Raw genomic sequence first — 26,151 nt, 5'->3', positions numbered from 1 at the left:
GCACGTGATATGGTAGTTTGACACTTAGTGAACCCCCTCAAATGGAACCATGGATGCAAGGCAATCAACTTATGGATTGACGGCCATGTTTACCCTCGCGATCCAAGGACCAATGCATCACCAACTTTCCGTAATGTCACTGAACTATTGCGTTTTATTAGAGATGGGAGAGACGGACTGTTTGGCTACTGCTGGAGATTACATTCACCTTTTTTTAATGAAAGGGAAGCAAGAAAACATCTCTAAGCTACCTATTCATCATTCCAAGAGAAGTACGTGAAAGACATTCAGCAAGTCAGAGAGAAAGCCAATGAGAAGATGAAGCATCTAAATGACGAGATGTCAAAGCTTATAGTAAAAGGCAGAGCATAAAAAATGGAGCAAGAGCGTCCTTTAGACAATTATGTTCAGCTACAACACATTGCACGTAATATGCACCGGCGAATCGATCATCTCACACACATTCCATTGGGCTATCACATTCGCAAGCGCAAGAGACATGCGATGTCTATGATATCTTCAAGCGGTACAGCTCAAAAGAAACGTATCCATCAAACTCGGTACGAATACAAATGCAAGCTTTTAATTTCATACATTTTTTGTAGGTTGCTGTAATATTATTTCAATATGTAGGAACTTGGCTTAGTCGATGATGGGAATTGATTTCATTGCTGAAACAATCAGACATACTATGTTGCAGGATATCATCAAACCAAAGGAGTTGGTGGAGCTATTGAATGATCCATCCAATGCTAGCATTGCTAAAGTTTTGCACTAGAAGTATTTTAGTGAGCTAAAGAGCATTGTTTCACCTTAGGAGATGATAGAGGTGTGTGACAGTGCAGGAATAAGTTTCAAGGACTACGAAGCTTTTTAAAGACTTGCCAACAAACACCAATTTCACTCCGATGCTTTCTAACACTGTCCACAGTGAGCTTGATTGTTCTATTTCAGCTTTGACTCAAGGTTTTGTTTTCTTTGTCTAGTTAAGTTAATCCCATGGCCATTGATTTGAGAGAGAGAGAGGAGGGGAGAGAGAGAGAGAGAGAGAGAGAGAGAGAGAGAGAGAGAGAGAGAGAGAGTCAAAAACTAGTTTAGCTAAAGTGACCCTATTAAATAATCACCTTACCTACTTCTCTCTGCAACTATAGCTTGGTCACCGATCGGTGATTGCTAAGTCTAGATAAAGGAAAGTTAAAACTAGTTTAGCTAAAGTGACCGTATTAAATAATCACTTTACCTACTTCTCTCAGCAACTATAGCTTGGTCACCGATCGGTGATTGTTAAGTCTAGATAAAGGAAAGTTAAAACGAATATATAAACCCTTAAGCTAACAAGTTTAATATGACTATGAATAGTGTGGTATTAACATGTCAGTGACACATCTATTACAACAAGCATAAAAACTAAAAAAGAAGAAGAAAAAATTGAACATTATAGATAGAAATAAACCACCTATTTAATCTGCTTGAAAATGCTCCACTGTAGAACTACATCCCCAAATACAACTTTGACAATCAGCTCCAATTTGTAACATGTATCTTCTTCATACAAAATTGTTAGGTTCTGCAAAAAAGATTAGACTACACTCCCCCTAAAGGAATGTAATTATCCTACTCTTAATTTTTATGGGTTTTTGTTTTTTTGTTTTCTTTGTGGTTTTGTTTTTTTAGAGTTTTGTTTTGAATAAAATAGAAAATCAAACATAAAAGGAAACATTTCTTTTTGGATTTTTGTGATTTTTTTATTTGTTTGTATTTTTGTGGTTTTGTTTTGTTGTTTTTGTTTTTTTCTAAAAGCCTCTCGCTACATATGACGGAATAGTGTAGGTGCATTGGCTGAGCCAAAAGGTGCTGCATGCTGAAGACTCCCTCCATAGCATTGTGGTTGGCCATATTGGAGTGTTTCTTGCTGTCTAGGCAACAATATATGATATAACCCCCTAGGTAAACCCAAGGGTACCCCCTCACTCATCCTCATCATCAAGAGTAATAAACTCCAAATCTTCTATGGGGTCAACCATGATATCCTCATCTAAGACAAGAGACATCTCCATAAATGCGATAGGGTCATTCTCACAAAAATACCCAAAAAGAGTAATAAAAAAACGTAACTAATCCCAGTCATGCACCTCTAAGTCAAAACCCATGGCCCACCATCGTAATAGCCATTCTACCTCATGTATATCATCAATCATGCCGACAACAGTCTCTATGCCTAACCCACGAATGAAAGGTCTGAACACAGTAAACAAATAATCGATAGAGGTATCCATGACTCACCAAATGTGGATGAAATAGAAAAAATGTGATGATGACATGGAAATTATCCCTGCCATAGAGTAACCATTGTTAACACTCACTCTAAAGCAAGAAAGAAATAAACAAACTACTACTACAAGTAATTTTTTTTGTTTTTGTTTTTAAATATTTTTATGGTTTTACCCTTATATCATTTTTTTCTTTATAGAGAACTAAGTGAAATAATGTTTCACTCCCAAACCATTGACTTTAAAAGGATCTAAAGCTTCGCCAATGTCCTGAACTAACAAGGACCCATTAGTAAAGGTCCGAAGTAGTTTAAAAGGACCTAACCATCGTATCTGCGATTTCCCAAGAAATTTATAATAACAACTATTATAAATTAAAACCTTATCGCCTCTTTGAAATTTTTGAACTTAGATATCGCGAGCATGCCAAGCTTTACATTGCTTTTGCATAGCCTCAAGACTTTGTAAGGCTAGCCAGCGCATCTCGTCGAGTTGGGTCAAGGTAAACAACCTATCTTTTAAAGATTCCTCTTCATCGAGTCTAGTAGATAAGGCAACCCTTAAGGTTGGAATCTCCTTTTCAATTGAAAATATGGCCTCAGCACCATAAACTAAAGTGAATGGTGTATTTTAGGTTATTACGTTAAAAGGGTGCGATAAGCCCATAATGCTTCAAGTAATCGTTCATCCCAATCATGGCGATTATCAGCTATCATTTTTGTTAAAATACTACCACAAATTTTGTTGGTAACCTCCACTTTCCCATTTGCACGTGGATAATAAGGTGTAGACTTTTGATGTTTAATCTTATATAGCTCAGTCAATTCCCTAATAGTGTCATTAAGGAAATGAGATCCTCAATCTCTAACCAACTCTAATGGAAAACCAAATCTTGTAATGATATCCTCATAGAGGAACTCACCCACATCTAAGGCTCTATCAATTTTCAGAGGTTTAGCTTCAACCCACTTGGTCTGTACAGACTATGTTACCAAGTGGGTTGAAGCTAAACCTCTGAAAACTGATAGAGCCTTAGGTGTGGCTAAGTTCCTCTACGAGGATATCATTACAAGATTTGGTTGTCCACTAGAGTTGGTTAGCGATCCAGGATCTCATTTCCTGGATCTCATTTCCTTAATGACACTATTAGGGAATTGATCGAGCTATATAAGATTAAACATCAAAAGTCTACACCTTATTATCCATGTGCAAATGGGCAAGTGGAAGTTACCGAAAAAAAATTCGGTAGTATTTTAACAAAAATAGTAGCTGATAATCGCCATGATTGGGATGAACGATTACTTGAAGCATTATGGGCTTATCGCACCACTTTTAAGGTAGCAACCCAAAATACACCCTTCACTTTAGTTTATGGTGTTGTGGCCATATTTCCAATCGAAAACAAGATTCCAACCTTAAGGGTTGACTTATCTACTAGACTTGGTGAAGAGGAATCTTTAAAAGATAGGTTGTTTACCTTGACCAAACTCGACGAGATGTGATTGCTAGCCTTACAAAGTCTTGAGGCTATGCAAAAGCGACGTAAAGCTTGGCATGATCGCCATATCAAAGTTCGGAAATTTCAAAGAGGCGATCAGGTTTTAATTTATGATAGTCGTTACTATAAATTTCCTGGGAAACTGCAGATACGATGGTTAGGTCCTTTTAAAGTACTTCACACCTTTACTAATGGGTCTTTGTTAGTTCTGGACATTGACGAAGCTTTAGATCCTTTTAAAGTCAATGGTTTGAGAGTGAAACATTATTTCACTTAGTTCTCTATTTAAAAAAAAACGACATAAGGGTAAAACCATAAAAATTTTCAAAAACAAAAACAATTTTTTTTATAGTTGTAGTAGCAGTTTTTTTATTTCTTTCTTGCTTTAGAATGAGTGTTAACAATGGTTACTCTATGGCAGGGATTATTTCCCCGTTCATCATCACATTTTTTTCCATTCCATCCACATTTGGTGAGTCATGGATACCTCTATAGATTATTTGTTTACTGTGTTTAGACCTTTCATTCGTGGGTTAGACATAGAGACTGTTGTCTGCATGATTGATGATATACATGAGGTAGAATGGCTATTACGATGGTAGGCCATGGGTTTTGACTTAGAGGTGCATGACTGGGATTATTTACGTTTTTTGACTACACTTTTTGGGTATTTTTGTGAGAATGACCCTATCGCATTTATGGATATGTTTCTTGTCTTAGATGAGGATATCATGGTTGACCCCATAGAGTATTTGGAGTGAATTACTCTTGATGATGAGGATGAGGGGTTACCCTTGGGTTTACCTAGGGGATTATATCATATATTGTTGCCTAGACAACAAGCAACGCTCCAATATGGCCAAGCACAACCCTATAGAGGGGGTCTTCAACGTGCAGCACCTTTTGGCTTAGCCAATGCACCTGCACTATTCTGTCATATGTAGCGAGAGGATTTAAAAAAAAACAAAAACAACAAAACAAAGCCAAAAAAATACAAACAAATAAAAAAATCACATAAATCCAAAAAGAAATGTTTTCTTTTATGTCTGATTTTTTATTTTATTCAAAACAGAACACTAAAAAAACAAAACCACAAACAAAACAAAAAAACAAAGACCCATAAAAATTAGGAGTAGGATAATTACATTCCTTTAGGGGGAGTGTAGTCTAATCTTTTGTGCAGAACCGAGCAATTTTATATGAAGAAGATACCTGTTACAAATTGGAGCTGATTGTCAAAGCTGTATCTGGGGATGTAGATCTACAGTGGAGCATTTTCAAGCAGATTAAACAGGTGGTTTACTTCTAACTATAATGTTCATTTTTTTCTTCTTCTTTTAGTTTTTATGCTTGTTGTAATAGATGTGTTAGTGACAAGTTAATACCACATTATTCATAGTCATATTAAACTTGTTAGCTTAAGGGGTTTATATATTGTTTTTAACTTTCCTTTATCTAGACTTAGCAATCACCGATCGGTAACCAAGCTGTACTGGCTAAGAGAAGTAGTCAAGGTGATTATTTAATAGGGTCACTTTAGCTAAACTAGTTTTGGGCAATATATTAGAGAGAGAGAGAGAGAGAGAGAGAGAGAGAGAGAGAGAGAGAGAGAGAGAGAGAGAGAGAGAGAGAGAGAGAGAGAGAGAGAGAGAATCCGAATAATGATGATCAGATTTATTAGTGAACATGTAGGACTAGACTTGCTTTGCCTCACTCTTGACGAGCAATGCATTCTTGAGTGCAAGATCATCCGCAATTGCCTCTCTTATCGGACTCTCAATGCTCCTTCATAGATTGGAACCACAAAGGTATCTATAGAAGATATGCATCAACTATTTCTCATAGTCAAAGTTGATGGAGATGAGAATGAATTTGAACTTGCTATCTTGAAATTCATACATTGCTTGTTGGAATGAAAATCCAAGCAAGAGCCATGATTCAATGCTTAAGCTTCCCATCTTCTCCATCTTCATTACTATGCTATTATGTATGCTATCAAGAAGAGTGATGATAAGTGAGAAACTATTTCTTTCTCATATGGAATGTTTCTTCTTCCTCTTCCCTATCCTCATTCCCCGCTAGCTCTCTCCACCTTCAAAGGTGTTTGAGGCCTTGGGACTCAGGCTTGAGATAGTTAATGCTTTTTGCAAAGTCTATGTTATGCTCGTGATGCATGAAGCTTTTCATCTTCATTGCATCATCTAGGTCACATGGAACACAAAGATTGCATTGTACCAAGTTTATCTTGATGGGAGAATCTATAATACAAAAGCCTATTGGAGGGGGGACCGGCTCCGCATAAATCCGATCCTTAGCTGTTGTCAAGTTTTCTAAGCTCTCTCTCTTGTAAATGTATCGTTCATGCCAAGTTAATTAAGTGCTATGATTATGTTTCTAACATCAATTCAATTCACCCTCTGTGTTCTTAAAGTAGTCTCACAAAAATGATGTCTTTAATTCTCTTAATTCCGCTATTTTCAAAGCTCATAGGCCATTTCCATTACATTGGTATCAGAGCTATTGGTTTCTCTTTTCTTACATAAGAATAGAGGTCCTTAAGTTTTCCATGAAAGGTTGGGCCTGTTAATTGCAATAGGGTAAGTGGGACAGGGATCTATTATTTTGGTTGAGAAGGACTTAGTTCCAGGTACACCGTTGGGACCTATTGTCTTAATAATGGATCCTCTGGCTTTACCATTATTGAGCTAGAAAACTCAATAGGAACCATAATCAACAAAGAAATGTTAGACCCTCTAAACTAGTCTCTGCAATCAACAGTGTTTAAACCATGAGTGTCATTGCTTGAGAACTAATTTTCAAAGGTAAAGAAGAGTAGCAACTAAGGTTCTTGAGGGTACCAAAGCACAAAGTAATCTACACATAAGTTTAATTAGCATGGATGATAATAACCAAGAGACTAGAATGAGGATTGATAACTTTGATTTTTCACATGAAGGAGATAATGATGATGCCCCCATGTTTGTTAATTACCTTGTTACTAGGTTGCAGCAAGCTATGGGCAACCTTGCTTTGCAAGCCGAAGTTACCCAAAAACTTTGTTCTTATGGGATTTCCCTTCCCCTTCAAGAGTAGAGAGCTTAGGAGGCCTCTTGAGGAAACCCCAAAAGAATACCTTCTCCCATATGAGAGGAGGAATCCAAAGAACGAGAAATTAAGGAATCCCTAAGCTCCTCAGAAGATGTGGCTCCCCGAAGACGACCGTATAGACGGTCGCCAACTTCTCCCAAGAGGAAACGGTCAACCCAACAGTCCTTCTCCTCGTCACTCCAAAAGGAAAGAGATGAAACAAAGGAATAAAAGGGCAAGAAAGAGGTCACCCTCTTCTCCTTCCGCTTCACCTTACTCCTCTTCAGACAAAAGCTATGGCTATTCTCCTAGAGAAAACAAGAGGGGAGTACATCGCAAATCTTACCATGCATGGCGAAGGTCCCAAAAGCTAAAGAAGTTCAAAGAGGGAGGAAATATTATCTCTTTTCTTACCTATGATGGTACCTTTGATGCTACCAACAAAGTATTGGCCTTCATCCAACAATTTGATGCGGTCTTTGGAGACGAGGGCTTCATGGAGTCCTCAAGCTATGCCATGTATCTATGCACTTCCAAAATTCTGCTCGTCAATGGTGGGCTGGAATCTGTGGCAACGACAAAGCCCCAAAGACATACAGAAAACTCTACGATTTTCCATCATGAAGAAATATCTTACAAGCGATGCAATTGGGATTTACATCTCAAGGCTGCTATCTTTCAAAAGATAGAATTTTCCAAGCAAAAGAAACAATTCTGTGCGGGATTATCTGAAGAGATGGCCGAGTATGTGAATTCCCAACAGCATGGTTCTATCACCAAAGTAATCAACCACACTATGGTTTCTTTGCTCATCAATTTGCAACAAGGGGGGCTAAACAAAATGTCAAGCCCATGGAAATCAATGACAGAACTGATGCAAAGGGGAAAATCAATGCCCAAAATTCTTCCCAAGGCAATTCCAACAACAACAACAACAGTCAATCCAAGGAGAAGGGAGTGTACAGAGGTAAAAAAAAACTCTCTCCTAAAGAGATTGAAGCTCTTTGAAACTCTCTCCTAAAGAGATTGAAGCTCTTTTTACTAAACCTCTTCCATGGATCGGATCTTTTGTTGAATGTGTCTTGGTTAAGCTCTTCCGCAGGCGTGGGACACTAGAGCCTTGAATAGCCCAAGCCTTTAAAGAAAATGATTGGGTCTTACTCAAATTTCCCAAGGCTCAATTAAGGCACACGACAGGCAAGAATCCTATGGGACACCAAAAGTACTATGCTAAGTTAGCAAAAAGGTACTATGGTCCCTTCTAGATTCTTAGGCCAGTCAATGAGATGGCCTATCAACTCAAGTTTCCCAGTCATTAGCTCATACACAATGCTTCCCCATGTGAGCCTATCAAAGCCTTACAAAGGAGAGCCACCTCAAGAACCAACTATTGAAGACCCACGTACTAGAGATCGAGGACCAAGAAGAAATGCTGCAGCCCGAGTCCATTCTCCGACATGAAGACAAGGTACTAAGAGGCGGTAAGACTATCCGACGATATCTTATAAGTTTAAAAATTATCCTTTTGAAGATGCTAGATGGATGCAAGGCATACATTTAAAGAATCACCTAAACCTTGTCAATGCTTACAATGCTTCCCTACAGTAAGCAAATGTACAAACATTAAAAATGAATAATTTTTTTGTCTTATAAGACTCTCTTTTTCTTTATTGTGCACAAAAATGAGGTAGTATGCATGCTTAGATCAAGTTTGTGGAGACGATGTCTCCCGAACACCAAGTAGACCTTGTCACTCTACTATGGAAGATTGATAGGACTAATGTGCAGACATGCTTGCGAAAGCTTAGGCTCTCAAGCACCAAATGGACTAGTCATCCATTCTGGAACAATGTCGTAGGGTAACATAGGGATCCTCTACCCGCTAGAAAAAAGGACTAATGAATATGCTTTATCTTCTCTACCCCATAGTCGAGGACGACTATGATTTCAAGAGAGAGGTAGTGTCATAATAATCAATATCTTATTCTCCTAAATGATTTTCTCATGTTAAACTGTTAATTTAATATGTGGAAGTGACAAGGAAGAAAAAGCTAGAATATTGTTAAGCTAGCAGACCGGCCACAGTAGGGATCCAAAGGAGGGAAAATAGGGATCCAAAGGGGGGGCCATCTGCAAAACAAAAATGTGAAACAATGGGCTTAAAAGACCTTAAGGTTGAGCCCATTAAGACTTCAAAAATTCAAAGGTTTCAAAATTCAAAGGTTGTGTCCAAAGGTCAAACATTAGGGGAATTGGATGCTTTGTGTGTGTCACAAAAAGTCTTCATAATCCCTACATAAAAGGGGGCGAGCCTTGCAAGTAGGGGATGAGAGATAAACTCACACACACACTCACAAGCTTCATTTGTACAGAAGGGGAAAGAGGGACACATGTCAGCTCCCTAGCCCAGATGCCCACAAGGTGTACTCAAATCCTATTGGATGGCCTTGGAGGTGGATCAATGAGAATAAGGCTAGAGTAAATATAGTTTAATTAATTTAAAAACACTTAATAAAATAACCAATAGGAATTAAGCTCTCTAGAAGACTATTGGACAATCTCCCAAGGGGACCAATGAGCAACTAGTAGCCCAATGGCTTGCCTGATTCCTATTGGCCAAGAGGCAAAGGGGTCCAATGAGAGTTTAGTTGAATTAAATAATTACCTAAAGCTCTCACAAAAGGGGAAAGGGGGACACATGTCAGGAGGCTATCACTTATGCTGCTTAATTTCCATTGGCTGAGGCTGGGGAGGTCCAATAGGGCTGTAGCATGAGTAATTAGCAAGGGGGGTCGACCAAGAGCGAGAGGGGTCTGGTTTTTGCAAGCATTATCAGACACACACAGACTCACACAATCTCAGGTGTGAATCAAAGAAGACTCTCTCTCCTTCTCAAGCTTTAATGGAAAGCTTACCACCTACTCCAAGCTTGTGAGAAGGGAGGCCTACACCAACAACTCTTGGCTTTGTGATGCAAATCCAACCAAGACCCAAGCTTCAATGCATGCTCATCTTCTCTACCATGCTAATTACTAAGCTAAGCTATGCTAATATGAGTGATTATGTGAGGAGATGTACATCTTTCTCGTAAGAATACTCCTTCTTCCTCTTGATCTACTCTCATACCCCTCTAGCTCTCACCATCTTCGAAGGTGTGTGAGGTCTTGTGTCTGAGACCATGAGGAAATTGATGTTGTGTTTGATAAGTGTTTTTATTAGTGCATGAAGTTTCCATCTTCATTGCACTAGCTAGTATTGAAGGAACACAAAGGATTGTATTGTAAAATGTCTCTCTTGATGGGAGAAACCATAATACAAAGCCTTTTGGAGGGGGGACCGGCTCCATGCAAATCGGGTTCTCAACTGTTGTCAATTGCTTCATTTTTCTCTCTTTTGAAGTATTGTTCATGCTATCTAACTAGGTGTTATGATTTTTGTTTCTCTCTCCACCCAAGCACTCATGTGAATCTCATTAGGAGTCTATTCTAATTAAATGCTCACTATGTTCATGATATTTTCCACTACACACAAGTTACTAGGCCATTAAATGTTACAAAGATAATCGAGTTGCAGATATCTTTCAGGAGCAAGGTATGAAAATGAAGAAGACATGGTTGTCGAGGGCCGATGATATTATAGGCACAAGGTTCTATAGTATCTCGCATGCCAAGGGTGATCATGTTTTCATGTCAAATGCACTTGCGTCATTTACAGAGGACCTATATCAAGGTGACTGGTTGCTCATTGGATGCTATTTGAGCACTTGGACAAGGCAAGATGGGTGGACTGATCAAGAGTTCAAAAGAATATAGAGAAAGGGCCATGGATACTTTTTTAAAGATGGATACTTATAGAAGCATATGAAACAAAGGAATGGAATGCCGTTGAGAGTCGTGAATGATAACAAAGCACAAAATGAGCTTATAAAAAAGTTTCATGAGAGTCTTTATGTTGGACATAGAGATGCATGCACCACCTTACTAAAATGAAATAGAGATATTGGTGAAAAGGTATGTCTAAAGATGTATCTCACTTTGTGGAGTCTTGTCATAATAATCAATATCTAATTCTCCTAAATGATTTTCTCATATTAAACTGATCATTAATGTGGGGAAGTGCCAGGGGAGAAAAAGCTAGAATATTGGTTAAGCTAGCAGACCAACCACTATAGGGATCCAAAGGAGGGAAAATAGGGATCCAAAAGGGGGGCCATCTGCAAAAGAGCCATGTGCAACAATGGGATCAAAAGACCCTAAGGTTCAGCCCATTAAGACTTCCAAAATGCTAAGGTTCCAAAATTCAAAGGTTGTGTCCGAAGGTCAACCATAGGGGAATTGGATGCTTTGTGTGTGTCCAAAAAAGTCTTTGCACATCCCTACATAGGAGGGGGCAAGCCTTTCTTGTAGGGGATGAGAGAGAAAGACACACACATACACACAAGTTCCCTTTACACAAAGGGAATGAGGGACACATGTCAACTCCCTAGGCCAGATGCCCACAAGGTGTACCCAATTCCTATTGGATGGCCTTGGAGGTGGACCAATGAGAATTAGGCTAGAGTAAATCTAGTTTAATTAATTTAAAAACACTTAATAAAAGAACCAATGAGAATTAAGTCTCCTAGATGACTATTGGACAGTCTCCCAAGGGGTCCAATGAGCATTCAACAGCCCAATGGCTTGCCTGATTCCTATTGGCCAGGAGGCAAAGGGGTCCAATGAGAGTTTAGTTGAATTATTAAATTACCTAAAGCTCTCACAAAAGGGGAAAGGGGGATACATGTCAGAAGGCTATCACTTATGCTGCTTAATTGTCATTGGCTTGACTTGGGGAGGTCCAATGAGGGTAGAGCAAGAGCAAATAGCAAGAGGGCTCACCCAAGAGAGAGAGGGGGCTGAATTTTGCAAGGCATTATCACACACACACTCACACAATCTCATGTGTGAAGAAAGAAAAGACTATCTCTTCCCAAGCTTTAATGGAGAGCTCATCACCTACTCCAAGCTTGTGAGATAGAAGCCTACATCGACGCACTCTTGGCATGTGGATGCAAATCCAACCAAGATCCAAGACTCAATGCATGCTCATCTCCTCTACCAAGCTAATTACTAAGCTAAGCTATGCTAATATGAGTGATTATGTGAGGAGATGTACATCTTTCTTGTAAGATACTCCTTCTTCCTCTCAATCTACTCTCATACCCTTCTAGCTCTCACCATCTTCAAAGGTGTGTGAGGTCTTGGGTCTGAGACCGGGGATAATTGATGTTGTGTTTGCTAAGTGTTTTGCTTAGTGCATGAAGATTTCATCTTCATTGCACTAGCTAGTCTTGAAGGAACACAAAGAATTGTATTGTACAATGTCTCTCTTGATGGGAGAAACCATAATACAAAGCCTTTTGGAGGGGGGACCGGCTCCATGCAAATCATGTCCTCAACTGTTGTCAATAGCTTAATTTTTCTCTCTTTTGAAAGTATTGTTCATGCTATCTAACTAGGTGTTATTCTTTTTGTTGCTCTCTCCACCCAAGCACTCTTGTAATTCTCATTAGGAATCTATTCTAATGAAATGCCCACTATGTTCATGCTAATTTCCGCTACACAAAAGTATTTAGGCCATTGAATGTTACAAGTCTTCTAAAACCTGTCAAATGTATTCAAATGTACGTCATTGTGATGGGTTGCACCATGCTTACCCATTGGACATGCATTATAAGTGGTTAGTAATTCTGGTTACAATGCCATTGGACTTATGGAAAATGAGCTACATAGTGCTTGCATGGGAAAATTTAACTAACGAAGTTGAAGATCGTGCTCCAAGAAAAAATAGCAAAGAAGGGATATGTAAGTTCCTCTTGGATGATGTAATTACCCATTACCGATGTGTTGTGAAAATCACAGTAGGCATGGGTGAGTTGGATGCAGACAAATCCAAGGATTTTTTCTCTAGGCTGGGCATTAAACTTGCTCTCACTACTATATATAAACATGAGGGAAATGGTAAATCATAGCGTATACATCCTCCTATCATTAAAGCTTTGGCTAAGGCATGAAAAGGTAAAATGGGAGAGTGATCTAGGTTATTGCCTTATGCTTTATGGGATGATCGTACAACTCATAGATCAACTGCCAATTATATCCCTTTTAAGTTCATGTACGGTCAAAAACCTATAATGCCAATTGAGGATGTAATTACCACATGGAATGTATTGCCTTGGCATGGTGGAATGAGTAGGGAATAACTTCTTGCTTTGCACATACAACAATTAGAAAGAAGGCCTCAAGATATTGAGATTCCAGTAGTATGATTGAAAGAGACTAGGTTAAAGAATAAGGACCGATTTGATAAGAGGCATAGGTTCAGACCTTGAGGTATTGAGGAAGGTGATTGGGTGTTAGTGTAGGACAATAGTCTTGACAACCAACATTCAACAATAAGAAAGCTTTCAAAGAGATGGTTTGTTCTCTATGTGGTTCAGCATGTACATGAGACTGCAACTTATACCTTGCATGAGTTGGATGGGACAAAAATAAAGATTTCCATCGTAGGGAAAATAATCAAGTTGTTGAAAAGAAGAGGTGATACAGATCCCTTGGATTCACAAGAAATTCAAAATAAAGGCTCTTAAGAAAATTCTCTGGATGAGGATGAAAAAAGAGAGGACAATGCATTAGATTTTGTTGGAGGTGATGATGAAATCAACATGTATGTTGACGTAAATGAAGACTGAACCTGCTGCAAAAAGATATGTGTGGCACATACTGGAGAATGTGCAGGTTTAGAGGGGGTGCATGTCATGATGTGGCACGTGTAAAATGTGAAACTAAAAATATCTACCTCACTCTTCATGTTTTTGATGCGTGGGACCAAATGCTACAATGTACATAGTGTGATATATATTTAAAAAAGGATGACATAGTTGCAGGTGTGTGCATATCTTCTCAGAAAGGCGAGACCAGGGACGTGGCACCGTTTCATGTTTTACCACATTAAAGCATGCATAGTTTTCTTTAGGAATGTACAAATATCAAGTGTTTTGAAGTGGAACACTCGTTTTGCCTAGAAAGTTCAATGCGGGTGATCTTGGCTAAAATAGCATGTTTTGTGCGTAGTTGTAAATGATGTTTCCAAAATTCTTGCCAAGTGGAATAATGAGGTTCAAAATGAAATTTGAGAGCAATTGAATTTTTCCACAAATTTAGTGTTTTTTCCCAACTTGTTATGACATTTTACGGACAAAAAGGGGCAATTCTTTGGCTGAAAAGGGCTAAATATGACCATAAAATGGTCAAAAATAGCTCAAAAATGTTGCATGAACAATGGTGCCATCATTTTACAAGCTAAGAGGGAAGTTTTAGAGCCAAGAATGAGCAAGGAGATACAACCATTCCAATCCACAGTGCTAGTGCAGTCTTGTGTTGCTTCCACTACGTGTTCAGGCTGTGAGGCATCCAAGTAGGGTTTCCCCTCCTCAAATTACTTGGGCTTCTCCAATGAATTTTTGAAGCTTCAATGAAATGGTCACGAAGAAGAATCAAAGCATCAATTCGGGTTTTTAACAGGTCGAAGGAGCACTCTATCTGTGCAATTGGGAGCAAGACTATACCTAATCTTCACACAAATAAGAGTTTTGAGTTAATCTTGGTTCTTTTTAAAAGTGGAGATCTCATGGCTGGAGTTTTTTTCTTTTTGAATTTGACAATTAATTCCTAGCCACACTACGCACTTCTTGACAGCATCGTTTCCTAGCCTTGATAGTTTTGAGTAATGTGTTGTTCTTGGCCTCCTCGCTTTTAATACTCTTCTTCTTGTCCTAAGGCCTGAGGAGATTGGTCTCGTGCACTTCACTTTCGTGCAAGGTGTTTTACCTTGGTGTTTTCTTGAACGTTTAGATTTTGATGATTGTTGTTTATTTTAGATGTTTTTAATCATCTCCTTTGCATTAAAGATTTTGGTCTCTAGGTTGCTATTTTAGTCTTATTAGTCGCCTTAGGGTAGTTGAGAGCCTGTTGGCTCCTCATGAGCTCACATTAAGATTGGCAAACCTCTAACGATCGAGTCCCTTGAAATATTTATCAATCGTAGTGGTTACATCAATGACACCAATTGTTAATCACAATGTTTACTATTTTGTGACTGACTTTACATTCATTCCATACTTTAATGTATATGGAATGGTTCTTGAGTGACACAAGAACCATTCCATTAGTATTGAAATGGCCGCATGGTGACTGGCGGAGGTTGGGATCCATGGTTGGGAGTAGTATTGCAGGGAATGATCACTCAAGGACCATTCTCCACCATCAAGGGTCTGTGGGAGGAGGGCCAACACTCGTTTGTCGGGTTGAGAGGAGAGATAGGAGTTAGGTCTTCGAGCGACCTCAACGGAGCGAGCTTAGGAGCGAGTTTGTTTGTTTTTTTTTTTGGGAGTGCCGCCCTCTCTACCTCCCCTTCCTCCTCTTGCCACCCATGTGATTCCTCCTCTTCCCTTCCTCCTCCTCCTCAGCCTCCTCCTCCAAAATCTTTCCTCTCCTCCACCTCCTCTCTCCATCTACTCCTCTAACCACCTTCCCTTCCTCCACCTCCTCCAGTAGAAACCACCATCCCTTCCCTAAAGTCCTCCTATCTCCTACTCCCTTCTTCCTCTCTCTTTTCTTACTTGCTCTATAACCCCTCTCCTTATCCCTCTCTCTCTCTCTCTCTCTCTCTCTCTCTCTCTCTCTCTCTCTCTCTCTCTCTCTCTCTCTCTCGTGTTGTCTTCTCTCTATGCGTGTGTCTCTCTCTCTTGCCCGCCACCCCTCTCTCTCGTTGTCTCCCCCTCCCACCCCCTTACCCCCCCCCCCCCCCCCTCTCTCTCTCTCTCTCTCTCTCTCTCTCTCTCTCTCTCTCTCTCTCTCTCTCTCTCTCTTTCCCTCTCTATCCCTCTCTCCCCCATGTCCTCTCTCTCCCTTTCTTTCCCTTTAAAAAAAAGAAAAAAACTACACTCCACTCCCCCCCTCTCACAGTCTCTCCCCTCCCCCCTCCCCCCCCGCTCTCTCTCTCTCTCTCTCTCCCTTTCACTGCAAGTTCGAGAGTCTGAGTACCACACACTTCTAGAGTGCTCAGCTTTTGGTCACATGTAAACTTACTTCCTTCACATTTTCAGTCATGACCTAAACCTACACACTTTCCTCTCCCAGCCATAGTGTGGGCTCTCCATTGCGACTCTCATCACCACAATTTTGGACCATCAAGAATCACTCATCACCGACACAAATACTACATCACATGTAACTTTGGTCCCATATGTCATATTCCATATGTCCCATGTAACTTTGGTCCCATATGTCATACGATTAAAAAATCTATCTATCTACCTCTCCCTCCCCCGCTGGCCCCTCCCTCCCCTAGAATGGTGTCCATTGCATCTATGTCAACTTCTTTGCAAACAAACATTGTTGGTGTTTCTACAATCGGTAGAGAGCGGAATGCATGCACAAAAAAATGAAAGGGACAATGCCAACTGAGACCCACCGATCTGGTTGCCTTACCAAAATTTAGGGACCCTTGGAAATCTTGCAGCACCTTGCGCTTGAAAGAAAGCAAAGCCCAATGGTCTGGAGTTGGCCATTCTGCACTCTGCAATGAGGGTGTCTCCACAGCTTCTAACCTACCATAGCTTTGGCTTGACTTCGGCACCACGTACTTGTGGGAGTACATGAATATTCGCTGCTCGGTAAGTTTTTTTGATGAAACATTAGGAAACATAAGCTCCCCAATGTGAGCATGCACAACCATGAACGTGCCTGAGAGGCACTCAAGCGGCTGCTCCTCAACTAAGCTGGATGGAAAAACATCTTTACAAATGTCCTTAGTTAAACATAATGATCACATAAACGTAAACATGACATATGCATGGGATAGCTAAACCATGAAAACTTACAATGAGGTGCAAATTGAGTAGAAGCTCTCTTGAGGTGGAGCTTAGCTACACTGTAGACATGTTCCACGATGGCCACCATTCCGGACTTTGTTTCTTTGAATGTCAATAGCCGACCCTTCCAATGACGTTCCAATACGCCTCGACACCGTGCACGATGAGGTCCAACACGTGACGGTTGCATGTAGATCCATGCACCCTTCTTGAACACTTGTGGGATCCATACCCCCTCTGAGTCTTTTGTGTTGTGCAACACAATCTCCTCTATCTCTGGTTTGGGCCGTCTATGCGTGGACATGCTTGGGAAGTTGGGCTTAGGAAGGGATTTGAAAGAGTTGAGTACTGTGGAGAGAGAATGAGAAGCTGAGGGGAGGGTGAGGTGAGCTGCCTATGGTGGCTATGGTGGCTTTGACAGTGGAGATAGAGAAAGAGAGGAGTGAGAGGTAGAGAGGATAGTGGAGCTGTGGGCTATGGAGTGTGGGACTGTAGAGGGTTGCTGGGGGTGTGAGAGAAGGGGGAGCTATGGAGAGAGAGGAAGAGAGTGGTGGAAAGCTTTTGGCTATGGCTGCCTTGACTGTAGAGAGAGAATGGGAGGAAGGAGAAGAGGGAGAGTGTGGGAGAGAAAAGTAATGAGGGAGAGAGAGAAAAGTGGATTTTGGGGGGAAAAATTGACTTTTTAAAGTTAGTTTATGTTTTGGGGCAGTTTTGGAGGCAAATGGGTCAACTTTGAAACTTTAAAAAAAAAATCAATTTTTTGGGTTTTTAAGCATGCGCGTTTTTTTTGGGGGGTCCCTCCCTCTTTTATGACACCTCTCTCCTCCTATTTACCCCCCCACCCCCCCCCCCCCTAGCCTACCTCCCACCTCTCTCTAAGAACCAAGCATTGAAGAGGGAGACAATTAGGCTGCACCCCTACCATTCCTCCCCCTCTAGGTGATATCCCAAGAGCCTTCTCATTGGTTCTCCCTTAAGCCTTCACTAATCAAAAAGGCCCAAGGAGAGTCCATATTTTTCCTAATGTAAAAATGTAATCAATGTAACCGAGCAGCTGAGCGTTTCTTTGTGGCATAGCCGGTTAGGACATATGTCCAAGAAGGGAATGGAAACTTTCTTGTCTCGTTCTGGTTATTTGCCTAGCTTTTCATTTAATGATTTTGAATTCTGTGAACATTGTCTGTATGGTAAGCAAACACAATAGTCACATAAGCATAGAAGCAGTAGAAGAGATACACAGTTGGCACTTGTTCATAGTGATTTGTGTGGACCTATGCCTAACCTATCGCTAGGGGGAGCTTCTTACTTTATGACATTTATAGATGATTACTCGAGGAAAGTATGGGTTTACTTTCTCAAGCACAAGGATGAAGCGTTTAGTGTTTTCAAAACGTTTGTGACACTTGTGGAGAATCAAAGTGGCAAGAAGCTTAAATGCTTACGCACTGACAATGGTGGAGAGTATGTTTCAAAGGCCTTTCAAGAATTTTGTGAGTCAAAAGGATAAAACGTGAACTTACTGCTCCTTACAATCCTCCTCAAAATGGTGTTGCTGAGAGGATGAATAGGACCATACAAGAGAAGGTCAGAATTATGTTGTCTAATGCACAACTGCCAAATGGGTTTTGGACTGAAGCTGTATCAATAGCTGTTCATCTTATAAATAGATCTCCTAGCAAGGTTTTGCAGAAGGATTCAGTGTGGCAGAGATGGTATGGTGAGGCAAGGTGCCCTCATACAAGCATCTCAAAGTCTTTGGCTGTGAGGCATATACTCACGTTCCAAAGGAATTTAGGAACAAACTTGATCCAAAGAGTAGAAAGTGCATCTTTCTAGGCTATGGTAATTCTGGTGAGATGGGGTACAGACTTTGGGATCCCGAATCCAAAAAGGTTATCAGCAGCAATGATGTTCACTTTAATGAAGCCAAATATCATTCTAAACTAGAGAGGGTTGAGGAGATTAGAAGAGTTGTCTTCCAAGAAGATGGACCTGCACGTGCAAGACAAAATGTCAGGGCTCAAGAGGAGCAAGGACATGATAGAGTGGAACCACAGGTTGTGGCTGAGCCTGAGCCACCTATTTTGCATAAATCTGGACGTATCACGCGACCTCCTGATCGGATTGTTCCATCTATGAACTATGTCATGTTGACTGATTGCAATGAGCCTTCATGTTACAAGGAAGCAGTGCAAATGAAGGACTCCGAGAATTGGCAATTGGCCATGCAGTCAGAGATGAAAACTCTGCATAAGAACCAGACATGGAAGCTAGTTAAATTACCACAGGGAAAAAAGGCTCTACCTTGTAAATGGGTTTACAGGTATAAGATCACCGCTCGTGATAGTCAACCAAAGTACAAAGCAAGGCTTGTTGCCAAGGGCTTTAAGCAAGAACAAGGCATTGACTTTGATGAAGTCTTCTCTCCGGTGGTCAAGATGACTACATTGAGATGATTTCTTGCATTGGTTGCCATATTAGATTTGAGGTTGCACCAAATGGATGTCAAAACAGCGTTCTTGCATGGTGATTTAGATGTGGAAATTTACATGCAGCAGCCATAAGGGTTTGTTGAGAAAGGCAAGGAAGATTTGGTATGCCAGTTTTTAAGGAGTCTTTATGGCTTAAAACAATTGCCGAGGGCATGGTACCATAAGTTCCACAAGTTTATGCTTTCTCAAGGCTACAAACGTAGTGAGTTCGATCACTGTCTATATACAAAGAAGGCTAAGGATGGCAGTTGGTTGTTCCTTATTTTGTATGTGGATGACATGTTGATTGCTGGAAAGCACTTGGAAGAAATTTCAGCTTTGAAGTCAAAGATGGCAGAATCGTTTGACATGAAAGACATGGGTGAGGCAAGTCATATACTTGGTATGTGCATTGAGAGAGACAGATCAAAGAAGTTGATTTGGTTATCTCATACAGAGTATATTGACAAGGTTTTGCAACATTTCAATATGGAGAAGGGAAAGGCATTGAGTGTTCCATTGCCACCATATGTGAAACTTAGCAAACAAGATTGTCCTCTGTCTGAGGAAGAATAGGCTGAAATGGATAAGATTTCATATGCGTCTGCAGTGGGTAGTTTGATGTATGCAATGATTGCTACTCGCCCAGACATTGCATTTGCAGTGGGAGTAGTAATTCGATACATGTCAAACCCAGGCAAGAAACATTTGGAGACAGTGAAAGGAATATTGAAATACCAGAAAGCTAAGTGTAAAGGGTTTTACAGACTCAGATTATACAGGTGACTTAGACAACCAAAGGTCTACGTTAGGGTATTTCTTTACATTGGCTGGTGGAGCAGTATCATGGCGTTCTAGATTACAAGATTGTGTTACTCAGTCTACTACAGAGGCTGAATATGTTGCAGCATCAGAGGCATGCAAAGATCAATTTGACTTAATCAACTAGTAACATATTTGGGAATCAAATAAGAGATGCATGTGTTATATTGTGATAGTCAGAGTGCTATACAATTGGCTCGCAATCCAGTTTATCACTCAAATACAAAGCATGTGGATGTGAAGTATCATTTCATCAGGGAAATGCTCGAGGATAAGCAAATTCAGCTTGTCAAAGTTCACACAATAGAAAATCCTGTTGATCTACTTACAAAAGGACTTACCTCAGAGAGCTTTGCGCTTTTTTGCAAGCAATTAGGTGTAGGGTAGTACATCACTTCTCTACATCTCTTGTATATTAGCTTGTATAGTAGCTTCTCTCATACTTAAAGTACCACATTGGAATTTAAGTGGGAGGTTGTTGGGGTATAAAGCCCAATGTGGTCGCCCAGGTAAGTGGGCGGGCCGCCAGGTATGTACACATATTCTTTATTAAAAACCTAATAAGAACTCACTATGCTCTACACATTACAACAGAGCGAGTTCGCACTTCCGCTCGTACTCCTTCAGGAACATTCTTGGCTGCCTCTTTCTGAAAAAGTGCAGATCCTCCAAGGTTGTAAATCTATCGTCTCTCCCACTCTCTCTTCCGTTATTGTCTTTCTATCCCCCACTCCCTCCCTCTCTCTCTCTCTCTCTCTCTCTCTCTCTCCCCCTCATGCTTCTCTCACTCCAGCTCCAACTCAGTGCAATGGAAAACTCCATTACCTATGTGTACAACAACATTTCTCTCTCTACAGTCATGATCAACAATTCAAATTCAAAGGAGATTGAGTTGCACTCCCTCTCTTTCTTCCCTCCACAACATAATCCTTTTTTTCTAACTCTAATTACTCTCTACTTCTTTCCTCCATAGCCACCGTCACTTGCTTGTAATAGTGACCAACACTAATTTTCTTGATTAACTAACACAAATGTCATTCAATCCCCTACCACTGCAAGACATTACTAACAAGTCAAAACAATATCGATTAAATACTCATTTAGAGCAGGATTATGCTACTGTGCAACTTGGCACATCTAATCTCAATGTTGGAGACCAGCTACGGAACCCTCAGGGAGATCACCTAATAAAAATGTAACCTATCACGTGAGTTCAATAGAAGGGTATTTAAAGTTCTTGAAAATTACAAAAATATATATACAAAAGGGCATTATTTTTTCAAATTTGAAAAAAACTTATAGATTTTAAAAGAAGAGGATACATTATATTCTTAACAAAATTCACAGATAAGAGGTTTTACAAACATATCTTGAACGCACGTGATATGGTAGTTTGACACTTAGTGAACCCCCTCAAATGGAACCATGGATGCAAGGCAATCAACTTATGGATTGACGGCCATGTTTACCCTCGCGATCCAAGGACCAATGCATCACCAACTTTCCGTAATGTCACTGAACTATTGCGTTTTATTAGAGATGGGAGAGACGGACTGTTTGGCTACTGCTGGAGATTACATTCACCTTTTTTTAATGAAAGGGAAGCAAGAAAACATCTCTAAGCTACCTATTCATCATTCCAAGAGAAGTACGTGAAAGACATTCAGCAAGTCAGAGAGAAAGCCAATGAGAAGATGAAGCATCTAAATGACGAGATGTCAAAGCTTATAGTAAAAGGCAGAGCATAAAAAATGGAGCAAGAGCGTCCTTTAGACAATTATGTTCAGCTACAACACATTGCACGTAATATGCACCGGCGAATCGATCATCTCACACACATTCCATTGGGCTATCACATTCGCAAGCGCAAGAGACATGCGATGTCTATGATATCTTCAAGCGGTACAGCTCAAAAGAAACGTATCCATCAAACTCGGTACGAATACAAATGCAAGCTTTTAATTTCATACATTTTTTGTAGGTTGCTGTAATATTATTTCAATATGTAGGAACTTGGCTTAGTCGATGATGGGAATCGATTTCATTGCTGAAACAATCAGACATACTATGTTGCAGGATATCATCAAACCAAAGGAGTTGGTGGAGCTATTGAATGATCCATCCAATGCTAGCATTGCTAAAGTTTTGCACTAGAAGTATTTTAGTGAGCTAAAGAGCATTGTTTCACCTTAGGAGATGATAGAGGTGTGTGACAGTGCAGGAATAAGTTTCAAGGACTACGAAGCTTTTTAAAGACTTGCCAACAAACACCAATTTCACTCCGATGCTTTCTAACACTGTCCACAGTGAGCTTGATTGTTCTATTTCAGCTTTGACTCAAGGTTTTGTTTTCTTTGTCTAGTTAAGTTAATCCCATGGCCATTGATTTGAGAGAGAGAGAGGAGGAGGGAGAGAGAGAGAGAGAGAGAGAGAGAGAGAGAGAGAGAGAGAGAGAGAGAGTCAAAAACTAGTTTAGCTAAAGTGACCCTATTAAATAATCACCTTACCTACTTCTCTCTGCAACTATAGCTTGGTCACCGATCGGTGATTGCTAAGTCTAGATAAAGGAAAGTTAAAACTAGTTTAGCTAAAGTGACCGTATTAAATAATCACTTTACCTACTTCTCTCAGCAACTATAGCTTGGTCACCGATCGGTGATTGTTAAGTCTAGATAAAGGAAAGTTAAAACGAATATATAAACCCCTTAAGCTAACAAGTTTAATATGACTATGAATAGTGTGGTATTAACATGTCAGTGACACATCTATTACAACAAGCATAAAAACTAAAAAAGAAGAAGAAAAAATTGAACATTATAGATAGAAATAAACCACCTATTTAATCTGCTTGAAAATGCTCCACTGTAGAACTACATCCCCAGATACAACTTTGACAATCAGCTCCAATTTGTAACATGTATCTTCTTCATACAAAATTGTTAGGTTCTGCAAAAAAGATTAGACTACACTCCCCCTAAAGGAATGTAATTATCCTACTCTTAATTTTTATGGGTTTTTGTTTTTTTGTTTTCTTTGTGGTTTTGTTTTTTTAGAGTTTTGTTTTGAATAAAATAGAAAATCAAACATAAAAGGAAACATTTCTTTTTGGATTTTTGTGATTTTTTTATTTGTTTGTATTTTTGTGGTTTTGTTTTGTTGTTTTTGTTTTTTTCTAAAAGCCTCTCGCTACATATGACGGAATAGTGTAGGTGCATTGGCTGAGCCAAAAGGTGCTGCATGCTGAAGACTCCCTCCATAGCATTGTGGTTGGCCATATTGGAGTGTTTCTTGCTGTCTAGGCAACAATATATGATATAACCCCCTAGGTAAACCCAAGGGTACCCCCTCACTCATCCTCATCATCAAGAGTAATAAACTCCAAATCTTCTATGGGGTCAACCATGATATCCTCATCTAAGACAAGAGACATCTCCATAAATGCGATAGGGTCATTCTCACAAAAATACCCAAAAAGAGTAATAAAAAAACGTAACTAATCCCAGTCATGCACCTCTAAGTCAAAACCCATGGCCCACCATCGTAATAGCCATTCTACCTCATGTATATCATCAATCATGCCGACAACAGTCTCTATGCCTAACCCACGAATGAAAGGTCTGAACACAGTAAACAAATAATCGATAGAGGTATCCATGACTCACCAAATGTGGATGAAATAGAAAAAATGTGATGATGACATGGCAATTATCCCTGCCATAGAGTAACCATTGTTAACACTCACTCTAAAGCAAGAAAGAAATAAACAAACTACTACTACAAGTAATTTTTTTTGTTTTTGTTTTTAAATATTTTTATGGTTTTACCCTTATATCATTTTTTTCTTTATAGAGAACTAAGTGAAATAATGTTTCACTCCCAAACCATTGACTTTAAAAGGATCTAAAGCTTCGCCAATGTCCTGAACTAACAAGGACCCATTAGTAAAGGTCCGAAGTAGTTTAAAAGGACCTAACCATCGTATCTGCGATTTCCCAAGAAATTTATAATAACAACTATTATAAATTAAAACCTTATCGCCTCTTTGAAATTTTTGAACTTAGATATCGCGAGCATGCCAAGCTTTACATTGCTTTTGCATAGCCTCAAGACTTTGTAAGGCTAGCCAGCGCATCTCGTCGAGTTGGGTCAAGGTAAACAACCTATCTTTTAAAGATTCCTCTTCATCGAGTCTAGTAGATAAGGCAACCCTTAAGGTTGGAATCTCCTTTTCAATTGAAAATATGGCCTCAGCACCATAAACTAAAGTGAATGGTGTATTTTAGGTTATTACGTTAAAAGGGTGCGATAAGCCCATAATGCTTCAAGTAATCGTTCATCCCAATCATGGCGATTATCAGCTATCATTTTTGTTAAAATACTACCACAAATTTTGTTGGTAACCTCCACTTTCCCATTTGCACGTGGATAATAAGGTGTAGACTTTTGATGTTTAATCTTATATAGCTCAGTCAATTCCCTAATAGTGTCATTAAGGAAATGAGATCCTCAATCTCTAACCAACTCTAATGGAAAACCAAATCTTGTAATGATATCCTCATAGAGGAACTCACCCACATCTAAGGCTCTATCAATTTTCAGAGGTTTAGCTTCAACCCACTTGGTCTGTACAGACTATGTTACCAAGTGGGTTGAAGCTAAACCTCTGAAAACTGATAGAGCCTTAGGTGTGGCTAAGTTCCTCTACGAGGATATCATTACAAGATTTGGTTGTCCACTAGAGTTGGTTAGCGATCCAGGATCTCATTTCCTGGATCTCATTTCCTTAATGACACTATTAGGGAATTGATCGAGCTATATAAGATTAAACATCAAAAGTCTACACCTTATTATCCATGTGCAAATGGGCAAGTGGAAGTTACCGAAAAAAAATTCGGTAGTATTTTAACAAAAATAGTAGCTGATAATCGCCATGATTGGGATGAACGATTACTTGAAGCATTATGGGCTTATCGCACCACTTTTAAGGTAGCAACCCAAAATACACCCTTCACTTTAGTTTATGGTGTTGTGGCCATATTTCCAATCGAAAACAAGATTCCAACCTTAAGGGTTGACTTATCTACTAGACTTGGTGAAGAGGAATCTTTAAAAGATAGGTTGTTTACCTTGACCAAACTCGACGAGATGCGATTGCTAGCCTTACAAAGTCTTGAGGCTATGCAAAAGCGACGTAAAGCTTGGCATGATCGCCATATCAAAGTTCGGAAATTTCAAAGAGGCGATCAGGTTTTAATTTATGATAGTCGTTACTATAAATTTCCTGGGAAACTGCAGATACGATGGTTAGGTCCTTTTAAAGTACTTCACACCTTTACTAATGGGTCTTTGTTAGTTCTGGACATTGACGAAGCTTTAGATCCTTTTAAAGTCAATGGTTTGAGAGTGAAACATTATTTCACTTAGTTCTCTATTTAAAAAAAAACGACATAAGGGTAAAACCATAAAAATTTTCAAAAACAAAAACAATTTTTTTTATAGTTGTAGTAGCAGTTTTTTTATTTCTTTCTTGCTTTAGAATGAGTGTTAACAATGGTTACTCTATGGCAGGGATTATTTCCCCGTTCATCATCACATTTTTTTCCATTCCATCCACATTTGGTGAGTCATGGATACCTCTATAGATTATTTGTTTACTGTGTTTAGACCTTTCATTCGTGGGTTAGACATAGAGACTGTTGTCTGCATGATTGATGATATACATGAGGTAGAATGGCTATTACGATGGTAGGCCATGGGTTTTGACTTAGAGGTGCATGACTGGGATTATTTACGTTTTTTGACTACACTTTTTGGGTATTTTTGTGAGAATGACCCTATCGCATTTATGGATATGTTTCTTGTCTTAGATGAGGATATCATGGTTGACCCCATAGAGTATTTGGAGTGAATTACTCTTGATGATGAGGATGAGGGGTTACCCTTGGGTTTACCTAGGGGATTATATCATATATTGTTGCCTAGACAACAAGCAACGCTCCAATATGGCCAAGCACAACCCTATAGAGGGGGTCTTCAACGTGCAGCACCTTTTGGCTTAGCCAATGCACCTGCACTATTCTGTCATATGTA

At 39.6% G+C, this 26,151-nt stretch overlaps 2 protein-coding genes and 1 pseudogene across 2 annotated transcripts in view; 2 read left to right on the top strand and 1 right to left on the bottom strand.

Annotated features, from left to right (window-relative positions):
- The window catches only part of LOC147428965 (protein TORNADO 2-like), a 53,099-nt gene that overhangs the window by 7,503 nt on the left and 19,445 nt on the right, over positions 1 to 26,151 (bottom strand). The window lies entirely within an intron of this gene.
- Positions 505 to 4,045, top strand: LOC147428967 (uncharacterized; annotated as a pseudogene).
- LOC147428966 (uncharacterized) lies at positions 4,248 to 25,485 on the top strand. The gene is made up of 2 exons (XM_086496078.1): positions 4,248 to 4,366; positions 24,861 to 25,485. Exons 1-2 carry the CDS (start codon positions 4,248 to 4,250, stop codon positions 25,483 to 25,485), a joined length of 744 nt encoding a protein of 247 aa, XP_086352204.1.

The sequence above is a fragment of the Adiantum capillus-veneris genome, chromosome 22, assembly GCF_014529385.1.
Source record: "Adiantum capillus-veneris isolate H3 chromosome 22, ASM1452938v2, whole genome shotgun sequence".
Classification (NCBI taxonomy): domain Eukaryota; kingdom Viridiplantae; phylum Streptophyta; class Polypodiopsida; order Polypodiales; family Pteridaceae; genus Adiantum; species Adiantum capillus-veneris.
This window is presented reverse-complemented; position numbering and strand designations above follow the sequence as displayed.

Bases quoted from the DNA above. Each gene is read 5' to 3' on its own strand.
- LOC147428966 (XM_086496078.1), top strand. From the start codon at position 4,248: ATGGATACCTCTATAGATTATTTGTTTACTGTGTTTAGACCTTTCATT. The intron at 4,367-24,860 runs GTAGGCCATGGG...TGACACTATTAG, and splicing joins GTAGAATGGCTATTACGATG to GGAATTGATCGAGCTATATA.